The sequence below is a fragment of the Porites lutea genome, chromosome 9 (assembly GCF_958299795.1).
Source record: "Porites lutea chromosome 9, jaPorLute2.1, whole genome shotgun sequence".
Classification (NCBI taxonomy): Eukaryota; Metazoa; Cnidaria; class Anthozoa; order Scleractinia; family Poritidae; genus Porites; species Porites lutea.
The window spans coordinates 13258256-13276698 of NC_133209.1; the positions used below are offsets into that span (position 1 = coordinate 13258256).

Here is an 18443-nt window from a genome sequence, read left to right on the forward strand (position 1 = left end):
CGAGAGGTTGTGACGTGAAAAAGCGATCTCGTAGTTACTACGCATGCGGAAAGTTAAGAATGAATGATCCTGTTGTCAATGTGGAGGACGATCGGTGGCCGATTGGGAGCTGTATTTCGGCGCATTTTTCAAATTTCTTACCATATCAGGACGTGTTGCTACAGTAGTTGAGATTTATCAGTTTGTATTAAATTCCTAATACACAAAACATAGTGTTTCGGCTACTTAATCAATAGATAAAAGAGCAACATGTTTTGATGCAAGTAAGCGTCAGGGGAATCAGCCGTCAACAACATACAACTCAAGTGGTTTGCGACTTTTGGTCATTGCCTTTTTTGTATGGAGTGGCTTCTAGAAGAGCCGTTTTGTGTTGGAGAAGTCTTTTCCATGGATTGATGACGGCCCCTCAAGCTTGACATTTGATTTCGTACGTTTAAAGATGCGCGAAGCGGGAAATTTCTTTTTCTGGATCATATTAAACAGCCCTCGTCGAAATCTTCTGCATCATCATCTGCTTTCTGGTGTAATGAATTCCCTTCGTCATCATCTTTATCGTCGCCATCGTCATTGTCATCATCTCCGGCAAGGTATCTGGAAATATTTTTTTTGTAACGTTCTGGTTATGTTAAATGCATGTTTGTATCGACGTTTGTGACAATGATCACGCGTGGCTTGCTTGCTGAAATTTTGTGAGCTTACTTGAAGTTGTACAAGTTATTGTTTTCTCTTTTACATGCTAAAAAACTCAAATGGTTCATGAATAGTAAGCATTATATAAAATTTATGTAGTAATTTCTTGTTTTCATTGTTACAACGATCAGTCTCGAGATCAGATAGTAAGGAAACACTGTTCACGTGATAACACATTTCTTTTTACCTGCTTAATGACTGAGCCAGTTCTTTCATCCTTTGTACCAACAAATTAAAGGGTAACATGAGGGGCAGTTTACTCCCTCCGTCCAGAAATAACTGTGGTCTGGGGATTGTTGGTTTGTGTTATGCACAACTGAATTATGTTTTCGAAGTTGCTGTTGTGCACATAGGTTGGCATGTCACATTTCAGGCAACAATTAGGCTCATGACCAGGAAAAGCATAGCCAAGGGGAAAGCAATGCTGGTCTAAATTAGCATTGCTAAATGGAAACTAGTAGCCTAGGGCTGAAAAACTAATGAGAATTAAAAATATATCTGCAAGGCTTGGCCGGGTTATTGAGATAGAATCAATTTTCACTTCTTTGTTTACATGACGACAAATTTCTTGAGTGACAGATGCAGAGACTGTAGATAATAATAATAATAATAATAATAATAATAATAATAATAATAATAATAATAATAATAATAATAATAATACCAGTATGAATATTATATCTTTTCAATACTTGATACTTTTTTCTTCCTTTGGAATTTTTTTTGCATTTTCACTCTTCTTCATCCACACGTCACTGAAGATGTTTATAAAAAATTCTGCTTCCGAAAATACCAGTGCAGGCAAATTTTTCCTTCCTCTCGCACTTGTGCACTGAGGTAGGAACCATTCAATAAACTCATTGTCATAGTTCTACCCCTGAGTGCATGGAATGTTGTTCTTATTTTAGGTGGCATTGCCCACACAGGAATTGAACATTCCTTATTTTTGTTGTAGTTCAATGAAGACAAATAGTTCAGTAATGACATTACGAGTTCAGTAAACATACACAAGCCTAATGACATTCCATTCTAGGTGCATGCATGGCCATTTATAGTCTTATATATGGTATTTATTTTTATTGCCTGGAAAAAAAGTAGTTTAATAACCACATATCAGGTCAATAATCACAATAGTTCACAAACCACACAGCAGCCCAGTGCTACAGCAATAATTCAAGGAATAATTGAAATCATCTATTTAATTCTTTTGGGAAGGATGTGGAGAGGGGATGGGGGATAGAGGTGGTGGTCTGTATTTACATAGCTGTTTAAAAATTATTATGCCTGATGAAAATATATTATGCTTTGACAGAAAGTTATGAAGAAGATAGAAGAAAAGTCCAGGAGTACACGACTTTGAAGATCAGCAGATATGGGGAATTTTTCTCTTGCATAGTTCAGTAAAGACACAGTAGTGAAGAAGAGATGTCCCAGAGTGCATAATGAAGAGGAGCAGTTGATAGAGAAAAAAGAGAGAAAACAGGGGAAGTTAGAATTGAATGATGCAAAAGACCAAAGAAAAAAATATTCTGTAATACATTGTTTTGCAGTTTTTACCTAGATGTACACCACTAAGTTTCTTTTCTGTCTTTTGGCACATCTTTAGTACTGCTCTCTAAATTGAACATTATTTTCACATTTAAATTGTTTTCCGGCTTGTCTTAAGATTTGGTTAGCCAAGCGGTCTAGCTGCCCAGCCATTACTTGTAGTTGGTCAGCCACTCGCTTGGCTTCAATGACTGCTTGTTTAATGTTTTGTTTTGTTTCACTGGTTGCTACCAGGGCTCAAAATAACTGCCAATCAATAAACAGTGTCAGGCCAAGGTGACCATTTTGTCCAGACTAACTCTTGGTTTGCCAGTCATTTTGAGTGAACATGTACACTGCTAATGGATTTGAATTGATCTATATTTTTTCTTTTTAAGCTACTATGTTTAAATTATCCTCCTGGTTTAAATGATCGTATTATTTTTAATATTTTGGACATGACCCCGCAAACAATAGACCTATCCGAGCTGATTTTCTTTGGCTGGTCAGAATGACCAGCAACAGTCAAAAAATTATTTTTCTTTTTACCCAGACTACTCAGTAAAGATACAATTGCTGTAGTTTTGTACTTCATGCACATTTAGCACTTTTTGCATGTATAGCCCTATTTTAGAAACGTCTTGGCTCTATTGAAATATTTGGCCATTACTAGTAGTAAATTACTTGGTTTTGGAACAAACTCAGGCTATGCAAGACTGCCGCAACCCTTGATTTTTAGGGCTTTCTTCTTTTCTCTGAAAGGGTGTGGTTTTCGTCAATGAATATTGCATCAAAAATGTCTTGTTAAGTTCCAGTTGCATGCTTGTCACAAACATTTTCCATTTTACATTGGTCATAGAGTTTTTCCTCCATAGTTATAGTGTCTGATGAGAGCCTTGTGGAATTGTAGGAACAGTGTGCTAAATAATGTGCCTCCCTTCCCCCCTTGTGTAAAACAATTTTACAATAAGGCAGAAGTAATGATTTAACTGTTGCTATTTTCATGTTACTTGTGAGAATTCCCTATGTACTACAGTGATAAAACTTTAATTTACTTAATTTCTTACAGTTAATTGTGTATATTTGCTAGGGACTGTTAAAAGGACTTTTAGAAGTGTTTACCTTTCAATTTTCTCTTCTACAATAATTATTATAGTATCGTCCAGAAAGTCCTCTGGGGTTGAGCACTTTTGCTGAAAAATGTCTGTCAGATGTGAAATAATACATAACATCTGGAGTCTCAATACGGTGATTGGATGCCTTTTTGTATACATCAGTAATGGTGTAAATAGGTACAACGTACACATGTATATGTCTTGTTTGCAATTGTGTACAAAAACTACAATGGCTACCTAAATTTTACTAGAAGTATTATTTAAATTCTCTTTCCTTTCCCAGGTCCCTTTCCTTCTCCTGGATTACAATCGTTTGTCTGAGTTCTCCATACTTTGGGCTCTGGTCTGTGGACGTTCATGAGCAACAGTTTCGTTTGTTTCCTTTAGTGATGGTACTTTTACAAACAGATACACTTCCAAAATAACCGCGGGATCGTCCTTCTATACCCTTATATACAAACACGTCCCGAACGGGCCGGAAGCGAGCCTTCTCTCATAAACAAACTCATAAAAACAAAACATCATGAAACAGATAAAGGCCGATGACAGGCTGGTTATAAGCTCGAATAACATCATAACATTGGAGACGCACGCGGCCAGCCGCAGAGCGTAGCTCACGGTGACAGGAAATTAAAACACAACATGGTACACAATGAAGTCGCATGAAGTTTAATAATTTCAAGTTTTCCGAACACCGTCACTTACAAAACAAAGCAAAATTATGGTTACCAACAGTGTGTACAAGACTTTGTACGCCTAAATATACAGTAAATATGAACTAATCTTTCAACTATCGACCGGACTCCTATTTCAGTTTCTCTTACCAGCAGCAAGAGATGGAAGTAAAGACAGCAAAAACAGAAAAATGCAATGTTCTGTACTCACGAAGTGCACCTTCATTCATCCATATGCTAAGTCAACGACGCCCACGAACAAGAAGCGATAAAAAATTTTCATCAGAACGAAAAAAAAGTCATATTTGATATTTTGTACAGGAATGAATAAGCTGCAAAAAAATGCACGTTAAAACCTTATAGACGTCGAGACCACCTTATATCACGGCAAAACCGTACCTTGACTGAATTCTGAAAAGGTGAAATATTGTTTTTAAAGGCGTTGTGTTGATCGCTTCATTAAAAATCACAGCACCGTTCCGATTTGTGCCATCGTGCCTGAAACCCAAACAACAGTCTTCGTTGTGTTCAGTGACGCAGAATTTGAAGGCCTTGGGCGAGCAAGATGTCGCAAATAGCCGTCAGAATGACGTGTAGAATTTTCATTCGTCGTCCGCCATTTTGAAAATCGAATGGCGGGAAGAACCCCAGAGTTTTAATGCGCATGTCCAGCCGTTTTTAAGCCCTGTCAGTTGTGAGAACATCGTTTCTCGGTCCCAGACCTCGTCTCTTCCCCCCCCCTGCTCAGTTCAGTCAAACAACAAACAGCACTTCAAAACACGAGTTTTTGCACTCATTACATGATAACTTATGAAAGCTGTTTTACAGGAAAAGTCAACACATATTCTTGCCAACGTACAATGAAAGAATACGTTCATGGTTTGTTTACTACAGAAGTAGGAATTAATTGAACATCAGACTGTACGCAGCTGTATTTTGTTGAGTCGATCCGTAAGAATTTCGTTGTTACAGACGGAACTGGCAGCTATTGTAATAGAGGACTTCATTCACTTATAACAAGCCGCAGTGGTTTAAGATCTGTTTTCTGGACTTTATTATGATCAAGAAATGCTGCGGTAACGACGTGGCTGCATTTGCGAAGTTGTCGCATGTAACTTTATATGCAGGTACAGCGACCGATGGAAATATGTCAGTGGTGGAGAAAGGTTTCTTTGCCGTAGCCACATATTGGCGTTAATATTTGTCGATTTGTGAAGTGAGGTGGTTTGAGGTAGGTTATGGCATCGATATCACCGAATAATTTGTGCAAATGTTGGAAAAAACCAGCCCGAAACTCTGACATCTTTCATCATCGTTGGCAGCTTGTTTACAACCTACAGCGGCCGATCTTGTACCATATCTTGATCAGAGATCTCTTTTTGGAACAATTTCTTTCATTAAGAAATTTAAGTTTGAGATAAAATAAATCAAGAATGCTAAAACTATCCGTTTTGTTGCTTGTTGGCACATCGTTAAGTTTTCCTAGAGACTTTCTACACCAGAAATTCACACAGTTGTGGTCTTTGTCTGCGATTTGGCATCGTCGTGAAATGTAAACTGTTTTTCAGCTTTGTACTTTATAACTTCCAAAGCTATAGCAGTAGCGAATTGTGACGTTCAGTAATAAAATGTGGAAACCAACGCTTTTAATATTAAAAAGGGCTGGGTAAGTAACTTGTTCTGTTTTTTAGCTTTTCTAAAATCGTTGTTTGCAGATCAATAGCCGGTTTTGTTTAGGGCTCGTGGTCCGGATGCCTTTTTCTATGGGTTTACCGGTATAATAAACCATAGGTTTTTGACCAATCAGATCACGCGTACTATCTCAGTTATTTTATAAAATATATGGGCCATACCAAGTTCTTGTAACCATTTTTTCTTCTCTTCAGCTTTAGACTGCTTTGTCTCATACTTTACGATACCTGGAGCCTGAAATAAATAAATAGTAATTTATCATTAAAAATGAAAATAATAATAACAACAACAACAACAACAATCATAATAATAATAGTGATAATAATAATAATAATAATGATAATGATAATAATAATATCACCTCAGCAAGAGAAGTTATCCAAGTACAATTGATTTGGAAATTGAATGTGGGATATGAAAACGGAAACAATACCAGTGGTCGTTGGAGCCCTAGGGCTAATTAAGAAAGGACTAGACAAGGTCACTAGTAGAATCCCAAGTAACATTAGCACCAATGAAATCCAGAAAATCACAATGCTTAGTACAACCAAACAGTAAGGAAAGTACTGTCGCTGAAGTAATTTCTCCCCCTATAATGCCCCAGGGCAGGTCCACTGCTTGGACCTGGTTACAATAGATGGGAAGCAGGAAAACTTGACGAGAACATAATAATAACAAATAATAATAATAATAATAATAATAATAATAATAATTATAATAAGCTAAAGGTTCTGAGGTGATTTGACACAAGGCACAAATTGCAAAGGACAAAAATGACAAAACCCACACAAAAGGAGAATTTTATTACCAAAAAAGATTTATTCTTCGACACCAACAATTTGTTGAGCAATCAAGCTTTTCTTAATAGCAGAGCTTTGGATCCCTTCATCAGTGATCATGATGACGTTTGCGATTACTCCCAGCCTCGTTTCGGATGGGTTCGGAAATTAAGCTCTGCTAAACTCTTAACAAATTGTTGGTGTTGAAGAATATTTTTTTCTGTAATAAAAACATTGAAAGTTTTCACTGTGTTTCACAGTGTAGTCACTGGAATACCAGGAATAATATTGTAGTATGTCTGCTCAAAAGTTACCAGTTTTGTCTGGTTTCCTGCAAGACAAGCGGCTCATCTCATGAGAATCATTGAAGTGGCAATCTTCGAATAAGTTACGAGTAATGAGCATGATCTCTCACTGGATTTTTTTCAAACTCTGGCCAAAGTGACTCAAGGTCTGGGAAGCCAACTGATAATACTGTAGTCTTTTTGTATACATAACACCTTTAATAATTAGTTATTTGAATAAAGTAACAGAAGGGTTTAATAATCAAGAGCTAGGGTGTCCTGGGTCAGTGGACAATTCCCTCCGTTTTCCCACTCAGCCTTTGATTCATAATTTGTACATAAGACCAACTGAAGGTTTTACCTGTTAACCTTCAATTTCTTTGTCTAGCCGGGTCAGGATCGTGATCATACTTTTCTAATACCACTATCTCGTACATTATAGCAATCAAAACAGTTTTTTTTCAATGGCAATTCTATTTTATGTAGGAAGGCACAATTTCTGCACCTTTATAATTACATAAGAGAGCTAGGAGACTGATCTTACCCCAACAGCAAATGAGCTTCTCATAGCAGCAGGTAGTACATCAGCTGTACCTGCAGCTGTACCAGTGTACTGTGCCGCATTACTAGCCTGTCCAGTAGTCTTAACTGCAGGCTGATCACTGTTCAATTTCAGACCTGACCCTGTGGGATCCGCCTCATTCTTATACAACACAGAAAAAGCCAGTCAAACGGTTGTTTAAAGATAAATTTTAGGTTCTAACTAATTACTAGGTATATATATATATATCAATCATATCTAGACATATTTTTAAGTATACTTTGATTTTTTGGGAATTCAATAAACCTTTTATTTTTTAGGTGAAATCTGTGCTTCGCATAAACCATTATTCCAACAGTGCTAGTGGAATGAGACTTCTACAGACACCGAGGAACAATTGCAATAGTGTCCATATCATATGGGTATCTGTATTAAGCAGGGTCTCACTAAAAATGGGATAAAAGACAGTGCACAGATAACCAGCGTCCATAAAGAGAGGATATACAAGAGTTTGTAAATTGGGACACAAAAATTAAAGGTACAGAAAATAATTATATAAGGTCAGGGCTTATAATTATACATAAAGCTTAAGCATCAGGACAAACAAAACTGTCCACTTGATATGGGTGTCCATATTAAGTGGGGTTTGACTATAGTTTGATTCAGAATTTGCTTTCTTTCCTATCCCTAAATATTCAGAGGAGGCAAAGAATCTCGGCTTTAATTTGAGAACAGATTTTACCTTCAACATTAAGCCAGCGCGTATATTCTTCTGAAACACACAATAATCAGTTTCCATCCGGGCAAAACTGTAACAATTGTTTGCACACGTAAATGAAAATATGCTAAACAAACAGTTTGCCCAGATGGAATCTGAAACACACAATTCAGATTCCATCCAGGCAAAACTGTTTGTTTAACATATTTTCATTTACACTTGCAAACATGTTACTTTTGTTCTTTATTTTGTCACCTTAAACCATATACATTAGGTCAGTTTTAAGTTTTCATCTTTGTCACTTGATATTGATATCATCACAACAATGAAATAATAAGTGTTAAACTTCACTGAAGTGTTGGATGAAAAGTACAACAGTCTTTAAAATAATTATGCATCTCTTTATGTACATGGCAGCTCTCAAAAAATAGTTTCCCCACTGAGGTATTAGTAGACTTCAAAATAGTCAGTTTTTTTCTTAAAATCCGTTAAGCACAGCTTAAGAGTCTCACACACCCTATGGGCATGTGAGGCAAGAGAAAAAAAACCTACTGTCCTTTTTCCATACAATGAGTTCGTTCTGACCAGGGGGTTCAAAAATATTGTTGAGCTGTAAAAATCTGTTTACAACTCTATATGCACCCTCTCGGTGAATTTGATAACTTGGGGATTGATTTCGCGAGAAAATACCACTTGCTATTGTCCACACTTGGCTTCAAATTGTGTGGTGAATGCTGTATCCAGTAATTTCAAAGCAGTCTTCAGCTTTGTTTCCCTGTGCAATGTAATGTTTTGTGGAGGATCAAAAATGAGTGGAAGTGGAAGTACTCCGGCAAAGCCTGTGCCTGCTCCCTCAAAGAGGGAGAAAGCCAAAAGAGCCCAGCGCTTCTTATGATTTGTTTCAAAACACAGTTCGGCAATTTTAAGAGTGGGTGGATAAGCTCTGAAAATATGTTAGTTGCCTCTACTAGAAAAGATTAAACATTTACCAAAGTTATTCGACCTTCTGAAAAGGAACTTTTCATTGTCCTCAACGAATCTGGAGAATCTTTCTCCACAAGAGTTTGCTCGCTGTGCAGAACAAAATTAAGGTATGAAACTGCGCTGTGATGCTTTCGCAAATTAGAGAGAAAATGAACACACCAACGGACTATATGAATAATTATTGTGATTGAAAAGAGCCAAAGCCTGTTGGTAGGACACAAAAAACATCCTTCCCCCTTAAAAAAAAAGTAGCTTCTCCAAAGCTTCCCTCTGATTTGATTTTCAAACAAATCCCAATTCTTATGTGAGCAAATCAAGGTGATCATCAACCACTATTTACGGCAAAAGCTTTAGGAAATCATCGCAGTTGCAGGGAACATCACGAATGGCTTGGTGTAAACATAATGCACCTATCAATGTAAATCCTGTGGGGGGGAGGGGGGGGCAGTGTGGGCAAGGGGAGGGGATTTGATGCCTGAGACTATCCCCTGTCGGGCTTTTGATCGTGCGAAGCGACCCCGGGGTTGGGAAATTTGACTTTGACCGATAGAAGCCTGGTATCAATTCAGACGCGGTAACCAAGTCCGTCCCTCGAGGCTTTCTGAAAGTCACGCTGTTGGAGAAAGTTATGAAGTTTTCATTTCTTTAATTGCCATAATCCGATACTTTACACTGTCATCTAAACAGATAATGTCTATTTTGAGAAAGTTTTTATCTTCAAGTTCCCATCTGATTGTAAACCTCGATTGAAATCGAATTCTACCATGAAAGTCAGAGGATTTTTTGCAGGTCACTGATCCGACCTGTTCAGACATGTTGAGCCGATGTTATAAAGCATTTTACGTTTCATTAATATAATAATAGCACAGTCAATCTTCCTGGAGTGATTATGTTGTTCAAAATAAGAGATGCTAGTGGAGAGAGAAAATACTTAATTACAGCGAGTAATTTAACGGAGCTTACGTTAACCTTAAATAAAAGTAGTAAGAACGTACTTATCAAATGTTCTTTCATTCGTTTTATATAGTATTATAGTATTGTTTTTTTAGATTTTTCCCCTGGGGTGGGGGCTTTTTGACACTTTTGATTGACCTTTCATTTCCCACCCTGGGGAATTTGATCAAAAAATTTTAAAATTTGTCAAATCCCCACCCCTTGCCCGCACTCCCCCCCCCCCCCCCCCCACGGGGTTTACATTGATAGGTGCATAACTTGACGGCTTATTGACAGCTTGTCTCTATAGCCCTCTCTCTGTTTTCAGTCTTGATCCAGACCTTTGTTTGACTGCTCGCGCGTACTTGAATACGCAAAAATTCAGACTGTTTTCCAGTCTAAGGTGTTATGGAGCTTAATCGCAGTGATGGCAACAAAAATTTTGCTATTAATATGAACTCACCTTTTTTCAAACTTAAGTGAGTTTATTCTTCCAACGCATGGACCCTTCATATGTCAGTTGTACATGTATAAGGCTTACTTCCCTAGGCCTGGTGTCTGAAAGGCCAATTGGTGCTAATCCAAGATTAAATTTTGTTTCATTTTTGTATTTTACCTTTCTATGTATTGCTTATAGTAACATTTTGCATGTGTAATCATTACTGTATCTCTGAGTAAAGGCTCAACCAGTATTTTGTAAGCTTGAATTGCACTGTTGGATAAGAAAACTTTGCCCAAAATAATTTCGCTTAATCCTGGGTTTAACTTAACCATCTTTGGAGGAAGCGGGTCCTCGAGTTAAATCATTGTGGGACACACCCAGTTTTAGAAAGAAAAGAAAAAAAATAGATATTGTTTTTTTTACATCCTCCACATTATTAAACTGTCACACACAAAAAGGAACTACAAATGCAAAACAAAATTGTTGTTTTTCTCACTGAACCGATGAAATTTTAATTTTTTTTATGCTCACAATGTTTGTCATCATAGAGCCACCTTTACTGTCTGCCTACCTGATTGACTGAAAAGAGACAAGTTACTGTTACAATAATATACCAGTTTATATATAGAGAGAGTCACTTCATTTTCTTATTTACTAAATGTATGACACACATAATTTTTGACCTTTTCATTATGTGGTTTATTTTTATTTCACTGCTAGGCTTATACCTGAGCCATTTTCTTGAAGTCTGCAACAACTTTCCCAGAGTGGCTTCGAATGGGTGCCCCTCCACCAGGACGACCCCAGGGATTGTACTCTTCAATTTCATCCACCTCATTCTAATGATAAATAAAACGTGAAGGGGAATGTTAACAATACATCATTGAAGCTAACAATCATATTTCCTAATCAGTAGGCAGTATTAACCTTTGGTGGTTATATTTGGACATTGCAGAAATAAACTTAAAATGATGTTTTATTAATCCATGTCTACAAACAATTTTTTTTAGAAACAGCATATGTTTTAATAACCAGGTCACCATTTTACCTATAAACAAACCAGAAACACTGGCAGGTGAGTACCTTATGGGGGTATGTCCACTGTACAGTGTATGTCCATTTATTTACATTTCTTTAACTACATGTACTAGTATGCAGATCTTCTGATCTACTAATAATATTGCTATGCAAATAACAACTGATTTCTCAAGTCATCAGGTAGGATTTTGTTGGACATGAGCAAGTCCGTGAACGACCAACTGTTACTTACAGTTGAATTGTGGGATTGGTGGACATCCAATGATCAATTTTACTTTGTTTTATGACTGTTCACATCTAATAAATTCATTATCTTGACATTAATAACAAAATAATAAGGTTAACAAAATTTATTGTCAGACATCTTTTCAACACCAGTACAAATACATGCAACAGAATTACATATTGCTACAAAAATCACATTAAACAATCAACTTCCACTTACCACATTATCTTGTACTGCCTTTAACTTCTGCTTTAGAGCTATCTGTTCATCTATACCACAAAAAAATTATGAAAGGTCAAAGCAACAAAAAAAAGCAACAAGACAAAACTGAACAAAACAATATTGGTTGATTTAATTTCAATGCGGTTATACAGTCACAAAGAAGTGTAAAGAACCCAAAACTGCAATGATGCTCCATCCTTGAATATCAATAATTCTAAAACATTTGACATTTATTTAACTGCCCATAGTTATGTCTTATATTTTAGACAGTACAATGTAATGCATTGTTTTTTAATATATGATCAAGAATAGGTGTTAACAGTGCATTTTGCAGATTGAAAGGTAATCAAAATGTTAAAAGCTGTATGTTTACATAGCGTTAAATATGGTTTAATTTTTTTCATTTATAGAAGCTGTTTACTGTATTTATTAATTGCAATTTTGGTGCATTGTACATAATGTGTGAAATTTCATTTGAATTCCCTGTAAAAGCCTGTGTATTAGTTTTTTGTTATCTGTTCTTCTTCTTTTTTATATTTGAAAAAAAAACCTATATGAATTAAACATGTTTAGCTGGTGTGAATGGGGCATAATTCTGTGATGAGAAAACTTTCATACAAACCTAGGTCCTTTTTCCACTGAAAATTCTTTTTAGGAAGACTGGCCTATATACAAAAACAACACTGTAAATATCAAGATAAGATCAAAGTTCTCGATCTGCATGATAGACAATGCAAGTTGAAACTCACACTCATAAGTGTCTGTTTCACAGAGATGCCTGATTCTAGGGATGTGTAATGTGCATCTTATTATAATTTGCACAGTTTTATAGCGAGGAAAACTTAAGAATTTTTAACCTGTCACTCCCTTTTTTGGTACGGAAACACACTGTTAACATGAATTTTCCTAATGCATGATAATTTTTTCCACTTTATAATTGACAGAAATCACATATGCAAAAAATTTCCACTATCTGGCAGTTTCTTTTGTGACACATTATGTCTTGCTCTTATTGCAAAGCAATCATAAAAAAAAACATGTATTGTTTCTTTAACCAAACAATGAAACTTTTAAACCAACATCTAGCCATTACTGTGGCTACCCTGCAGGTCAGAGCTTGACGGTGGCCTTAAGGACTGTGCCTCCGTGGATTGTTGTTCTCTCTGACTGTAAGCCATTGTGGATATCCCAGAGTACTCTGCGTTGAGTGAAGCAATAGTGAAACTGACGGGGGAGGGGATGGGAAAATTGTAAATAACCACCAAAGCGATTAAGTTAAGGTCGAAACCAACCAATTTAACTTCTAAAAACGTGTGGTAACCCCCACAAGTTATTTTTTCTTACCAAATGAAAGTAATAAGCCTTCTCAGCAAACGATCAATAATATTTTTGGTTCAAGGAAAATGTTGTTTACACTGTTTTTAAGGCAAACGCGTGGAGAGAGGTAATTGCTGATAACTTCCCAGTTGTGCTGATATTTCAAGAAAAGACGTATAAAGAGCAGTTGTTATTTTATCATTTGTTGCTTATTTTGAAACCTTGTTACAATTATCATTGCATTTGTGCCAGTTCACGTGTACACTCTGAAATTTGGGGAAAAAATGACTTTTTATCATTTTTCTAAAAAATACCTATTCAGCATTTTTCTCCATATTGAGGCACAGTTATCTCTGAAAAATGCGTGGTTACCCCCAGTTTTCTTTTTGGATTTCAATAGCCCCTGATATGGTCTACTTGCCTCACATAGTCATTATCTGGCAAAAAATACTTCCCAATAGTGGGCACCATCTTTAAAAATGCTTCATTTTCCTTTGCTACTAAACTTTCCAGACATTCTCGACTGTTTGTATTTTCTAGAGCACAGTTATGTATTGTGTACTGATAAATAAGTTCTTTGACCCTCCGCTATATAAGCTAACAATATCTCACTGAGGTTAAATCATTTCTAGATCTAGCTAAACAACTTGGTCATTGAAACAGTGATTACCGGTAAAATTATTCTAACTTGTAAGAAAATCCGCTTTTTTCCTTTCACCAAGAAAATACCTTTAATTTCAAGAAGTGCGAATTAAAGTGAAACAATTCCAGTTGTACCTGTTCTTGGCTTGCAGCAACTCCTGTGGATGTTTCTATGACTGACACAAGAGGTGCATCTGTGCTGTTGATAAACACATAACACTATAAGACTTTATCCAGACAACGCTATTGGCAACATTATTATATTGAAACTTATACTTTTGTTAATTAAGATATCTATTCATGAGTAACATGCTCTATCAAACCAGAGCGATATCTTCCTCTAAAAATTCTTTGTGTAGCTGAAAGTCTGGGAGGGTGTTGGAAACATTTTTTGATAATATTATCGGGTGAACTTTAGATCTCTTCACCCTACATAAGCTAGTTGGCAAAGTTGTCCTCGACTGTTAAAACTGAAGATGTCAAAGGCGGTAGAAGGGACATGGATCTGCACACGGCCGGTAACAGGCGGTTTAAGGAAAATGGGTAAAAAGATCTTTTCCCCCTCCACAAAATAGGTACCAATGTTTTATCCACAACAGTTGGCGCAGATGATGTTGCAAGTGTTACGAGGGACGAGGAACTGCAAGGGTAAGTTATTAACAGGCAGTTCACAGGTAATCAATACAACTATGATAAAACAAATACGCACAACAACCTATGCAAATTCATAAAAAATGTTTCCTTGAGAAGGAAAAGTGAAGACCTTACCTTTTCCCATTAACTGTAAATGACTGCTGAACTACAGGTTTCAGTGTTTCACTTTTCATGAAAACTATAATTACATGAAAACCATTGTTAAAAATAAAGTAAGAAAAGAAGTTGATCCTCTATCTAAACTACTAATTTTAAAATTATTTTCTTCAGAGAGGGAAATTTTAAAAAGGCTTAGCCAAGGAGTCACCTTCAAAAGAAATATAGATATAATCTATAAGTAGTAGAAACTAATGGCTGCTTCTCTACAACACTAACTCACTGCAAAAGCACATCCCAGCTGCCAAAACAACTGCCCAAAGACAGTATTTAAAAGTGAACCAGGTACATACAAAATGGGGAACTCACTGAAATTGCTTGATTTTAATTTGTTATTATAAAAAGTTTTGTTCTGAAATGAGTGTCGTCTGGGTTCTGCTTTTTGAATATATATAATTTTGATTGTGTTGAGTATCAACATGCTCAAATTATTAATCAGAAAAATCTTTAAAAACCAGAAGAAAAAAATTATTTATTAAATAATAATAAACCTTGTTGGCTAGCTGGTGATTCTTGGCCACTGATTGATGACAGAATTTTTGACAACTGTTCTTTTGTCAAATAACTTGCATCTTTAGTAGGAGATCTCCTCTTTGTACTAGGAGTTTTTTTCTCCTTCAAGAAATCATCATTGATATCTCTATGGTGTCCCATTGGCACAGACTTTGTCATATCATTTTTCTGTCTCTGGTTAGCCACTGTAACTTCCTTCCTTCCAGTATTGGCATGAGAAGACCACAATTGAGCTTGAGGATTCTTTGAAGTGTACACTTTAGAGTTTTGTTTTCTCTGAAAAAAAGAAAAATCATGTAAAAAATATGTCAATATCATTGTATAAACAATTTTATTAAGTCAAAAAAAATAGTGTTTGCGATATTTTAAATTATCAATCCTATGTATATAATTTACTATTACCAAAAAAGACAGGGGACATAATATTGGTCCACATATTGGTGACACTAAACTGACCATGTGCTGTGCATGTAAAACTGTTGCAGGCAAATCAAAACGACAAAATTTCATCCGTGACTCACATTCATATCAAACTATTTTTAAAGGTTAACTTCACTCCAAATGTACAAAATTGGTTGTTCTCTTTGCTGTTTTAATGATGAGTGCTATTCAAAATACAGCCCACTAGACATGGGTACATTCAATATTACTATTTCTGCAAATGTACTGTCCTCCAAAGAACAATCTGCCAGAACATAATCAGGGTGCAAAAGAATTAAGTCAGTTTTACAGCTTGCCATTCGGGCAAGCTGTAGCTAGCATGTACTAGCCCAAGAGTCAGTTCAACTAGCCCTAAAAACTCTTTGATGAGCAAGATTGATTACACAGTTCTTCTGTAATTAGAATTTCTCAAAAACTTCACTTGCCCATAGGGCAAGTTAAGAACAAAATTCACCAACCCGATAGCAAAATGCACTAGCCCTGGGCTTACTGTAGTTTGCGAAACGAAATGGAACGAAATGAAATGAAAATCTGTAGTTTGTGAAATGAGAATCTGTAGTTTGCGAAATGAAAATCTGTAGTTTGGGAAATGAAAATCTGTAGTTTGCGAAATGAAAATCCTCTGGAGAATGCCGACTTCAAATTCAGCGTGAACAACGAAGGAGAAGGCCTCAACAAGAAACCGCGGAGCAGAAGGAACAACGCTTAGCACAGCGAAGGCAACGCCGATGTCACAGCGTTTTGGGCACCCCCGCGGCTTGGGCATCCCCATTCCCAAATCCCTAGCGTTTTTGGCATCCCCTTCTCATATTACTGCAGCGTTTTGGGCATCCCCCGGTACCCTCCTGGGATGCCCAAATTCCCTAGTGTTTTGGTCATCCCCTCCACAAAAATTCTGGATTTCGCGGGAAAATCGAAAACGTTTTAGAGATGGATTCCTCTAAATATAGAAATCATTTCAAGTATCTTAAAAAGAAGGTTTATCCGGAAGGCTTTGCAAAGTAAGACAAAACGACTCTGCGAAAATTTGCCAAAAAGTTCGAATATGGCTCAATATTAGAGTCCTTGTTCTACGTGGCCAAGGAGGAGAATGGCACAGCGCTTCGATGACTTGTTATCATAGAGGAAGAGAAAGCGAGAGTCTTCGAAGAGCACCACTCTGCTCCTTTTTCTGGACATGCCGGCCGCAACAATACTCTTACGAAAATCAAAGAGCGATTTTACTGGCCTGACTACTACAAGGACACGATGGAAATGGTTAGTTACAAATTTTATTTATTTCCCAATGCACCCTCTTGATCGTGGTTTTTAAAATGCCTGCGTTGTTAAACGGAATTCAATTTCTTCTGTTTTCAGTGTTCTTTGAAAGGGTGAGGCATTATTGCATCTTTTGGTAGGTTGTCAAAGGGCATTGTAAACCGAAGTCCTTCTTATAGCTATCCCGTTTCTTATTATTTTATGTGAAGCCAAAGATCAGAAATTATATTTCTGAAGGGTCAGGATGAAGGATTTTCTACCAGTTGACCCAAGTGTGGCCTTGAACATCCATTTATGTCACACCGGCTGTCACGCCTGCTACATCAGAAATACTTTTTTGTGTGCACCAAGCACAACATCTCTTCTTAAGGGACCATCATTGGAGCGTCCATTGATCATAACTACATTTTCAGTTGTTTTGTTTGTTTGTTTGTTTTGTTTTCACTAGTAGTTGTTTTCTTCTCCTTATATGTCCTTAGATTTTAAAAGCGTTGTGACAGGTGCCAGAGAAATGTACCGGAAGTGAAGGCCTGCGACGTTTTTGCACCCTGTGAAGGTTGTTCCCAAGGTGTGGTACTTGGTCGGAATTGATTTAATAGAAGCCCCTACTACATCTCAAAACGGCAAACAGATTTCTTCTGTCCCGTAGGTGTAAGGGGCCTCTGTAATTGTGTGACAGCCTTTCGTGTGTCAAGTAGCGCTGTGGGGTGAAGTTGTACAGGCCTCAAATGTCATACATACTATGAATTCAACACCACCAAAACGCAGTTTTATTCATGTTTGCCTTTTGATTCCTTTGTTTAGTATTCTTGTTTTTGGCTGTTTGGAATCAGACGATTGCAGCTGCCGGCGATTGCAGCATTGCTCACTTGTAAACAGTTCTATTAAATAAAATCGAAGCTTTGCAAACAATGAAGTGTTGTACAGCAAAGCGATGTTATGCGGTTGTAAATTTCAGTTTCGTCATGTTTTGAGCCAACGTTTACTGCCTATGGGGTTATTTTCTGCGCAATAAACCCGGCGAAAAGTGTCAGACGATATAATTCTAACATCCATCTACACTATTCAGCCGTAAACTCGTAATTGAGAAACCCGACTTTTCCCCAGTCTGAAATAATTTAGGCAAAGTTGAAGTGATCAGCGTTTTGGGCATCCCCCACTGGTTGAGACGATCTTCGCGGTGGGTCACCCATCCAGTTCCTAACCCCTACCGACAGGGCTTAACTTGAGCGCCTGAGCAGAAGTTAAACTATTCTGGGCCAAACAGGTTTTTGGGGTCAATTTTCTGTTTAGAATATCCGAGTAGAATTTGAAGTTGGCATTTTCCAGAGGATTTTCATTTCGTAAACTACAGATTCTCATTTCGCAAACTACAGATTTTCAGTTCGCAAACTACAGATTTTCATTTCATTTCGTTTCGTTTCCCTCCATTTTGTTCGCAAACTACAGTAAGCCCTAGCCCTGGGCTATCGGACACTACTATTTTCTTTGCACGCTGATAATAAAGACTTAATATGTGAATCAATGTGCAAACAGTTATATGTGATTCTTACCTTAAGGGCTAAATCTTTAGATCCAGCATTAGATAATGTGGCTAA

At 36.9% G+C, this 18443-nt stretch overlaps 1 protein-coding gene across 1 annotated transcript in view; it reads right to left on the reverse strand.

Moving 5' to 3' along the window:
* Positions 1 to 18443, reverse strand: part of LOC140948160 (uncharacterized) — a 40600-nt gene that overhangs the window by 21034 nt on the left and 1123 nt on the right. The window contains exons 3-11 of the mRNA XM_073397383.1: positions 18399 to 18439; positions 15126 to 15423; positions 14593 to 14656; positions 13960 to 14023; positions 12488 to 12530; positions 11863 to 11912; positions 11108 to 11218; positions 7306 to 7464; positions 5860 to 5932 (exon numbers count right to left, since the gene is read on the reverse strand). Of these exons, the coding sequence (XP_073253484.1) occupies positions 5860 to 5932; positions 7306 to 7464; positions 11108 to 11218; positions 11863 to 11912; positions 12488 to 12530; positions 13960 to 14023; positions 14593 to 14656; positions 15126 to 15423; positions 18399 to 18439 (903 nt within the window). The remainder of the gene's footprint in view (positions 1 to 5859; positions 5933 to 7305; positions 7465 to 11107; positions 11219 to 11862; positions 11913 to 12487; positions 12531 to 13959; positions 14024 to 14592; positions 14657 to 15125; positions 15424 to 18398; positions 18440 to 18443) is intronic.